At 49.9% G+C, this 1,391-nt stretch overlaps 1 protein-coding gene across 1 annotated transcript in view; it reads left to right on the forward strand.

The window, feature by feature from the left end:
• The window catches only part of pcid2 (PCI domain containing 2), a 4,682-nt gene that overhangs the window by 2,077 nt on the left and 1,214 nt on the right, over nt 1–1,391 (forward strand). Inside the window, exons 8-11 of the mRNA XM_037974485.1 lie at nt 555–658; nt 760–835; nt 907–1,048; nt 1,138–1,238. Of these exons, the coding sequence (XP_037830413.1) occupies nt 555–658; nt 760–835; nt 907–1,048; nt 1,138–1,238 (423 nt within the window). The remainder of the gene's footprint in view (nt 1–554; nt 659–759; nt 836–906; nt 1,049–1,137; nt 1,239–1,391) is intronic.

The raw sequence follows: 1,391 nt of genomic DNA on the forward strand, positions 1-1,391 counted from the left end.
TTCCAGAAACGTTATTGCGGTTAGAACGTATCTGGACCTGTTTGGATCTGATCTGAATGCCTTGTTCTGACCTGGATCTGGTTCTGACCTGGTTCTGATTCTGATCTGAGCTAAATCTGGATCTGTGTGACTGTAGATATGATCTGATGTAGGTCTGACCTTGTTCTGAACCTGGTTCAGAGTCAGGTCTAGATTGAAACAGATCTGGATTGGACCTGGTTCTGACCTGGATCTGGACCTGGTTCGGAGTCAGGTCAGGTCTAGATTGAAACAGATCTGGATTGGACCTGGTTCTGGACCTGGTTCTGGACCTTGGTCAAAGTCAGGTCAGATCTAGATTGAAAGAGATCTGGATTGGACCTGGTTCTGACCTGGATCTGGACCTGGTTCTGGACCTAGTTCGGAGTCGGGTCAGGTCTAGATTGAAACAGATCTGGATTGGACCTGGTTCTGACCTGGATCTGGACCTGGTTCTGGACCTTGGTCAGAGTCAAGTCAGGTCTAGATTGAAACAGATCTGGATTGGACCTGGTTCTGGTTCTGGGTGTGTTCAGGCGGAGCAGCAGCTGCAGAAGAAAGGAAAAGGACAACCAGGAGAAATGTTGGAGAAAGCAGCCGAGCAGCTGATGAGCTGCTTCAGGATCTGCGCCAGCGACAAGTCAGTCATTTTATAAGACAGGTTCTAATGCAGAGAACATACCGAGCGGTTCTGAACCAGAGAACGTAGCCCGGTTCTGATATTTCTCTTCCGTTTCACAGTCGAGCGGGCATCGAGGACTCCAAGAAGTGGGGGATGATGTTTCTGAGCAACCAGCTCTTCAAGATCTACTTCAAGGTTCTTACTCCATCTCCTGAGAGTTCTGTGTTCTGTTGGTTCTCTGGTTGATTGATGACGATGTGTTCCAGATTAATAAGCTGCACCTGTGCAAACCTCTGATTCGAGCCATCGACAGTTCCAACCTGAAGAACGACTACAGTCCGGCTCAGAAGGTCACCTATAAGTACTACGTGGGCCGTAAGGCCATGTTCGACAGTGACTTCAAAACAGGTGAGACAGCCGTCCTGCTCCGGGTTCTACACGAGGAACGGGGCGCGGCAGCGTGGTCTGAGCTCTGATCCTGCTTTGTTCTCCGTCAGCGGAGGAGTTCCTGTCGTACGCCTTCCACCACTGCCACCGATCCAGCCCCAAGAACAAGAGGATGATCCTGATTTACCTGCTGCCCGTGAAGATGCTGCTGGTTAGGAACAGACCCGACCCCCGGGTGCTCAGCAGGGTTCCTGCTGCCGTTAGACACAGGAACACTTCATGGCTGTTTACATTGATCTGAATCAAGTTAAACCAGATCACGTCTGTTTACGTTGATCTAAATCAAGTTAAACCAGATCAAGTC

Source organism: Kryptolebias marmoratus, unplaced genomic scaffold (genome assembly GCF_001649575.2).
Source record: "Kryptolebias marmoratus isolate JLee-2015 unplaced genomic scaffold, ASM164957v2 Scaffold85, whole genome shotgun sequence".
NCBI classification, from domain to species: Eukaryota; Metazoa; Chordata; class Actinopteri; order Cyprinodontiformes; family Rivulidae; genus Kryptolebias; species Kryptolebias marmoratus.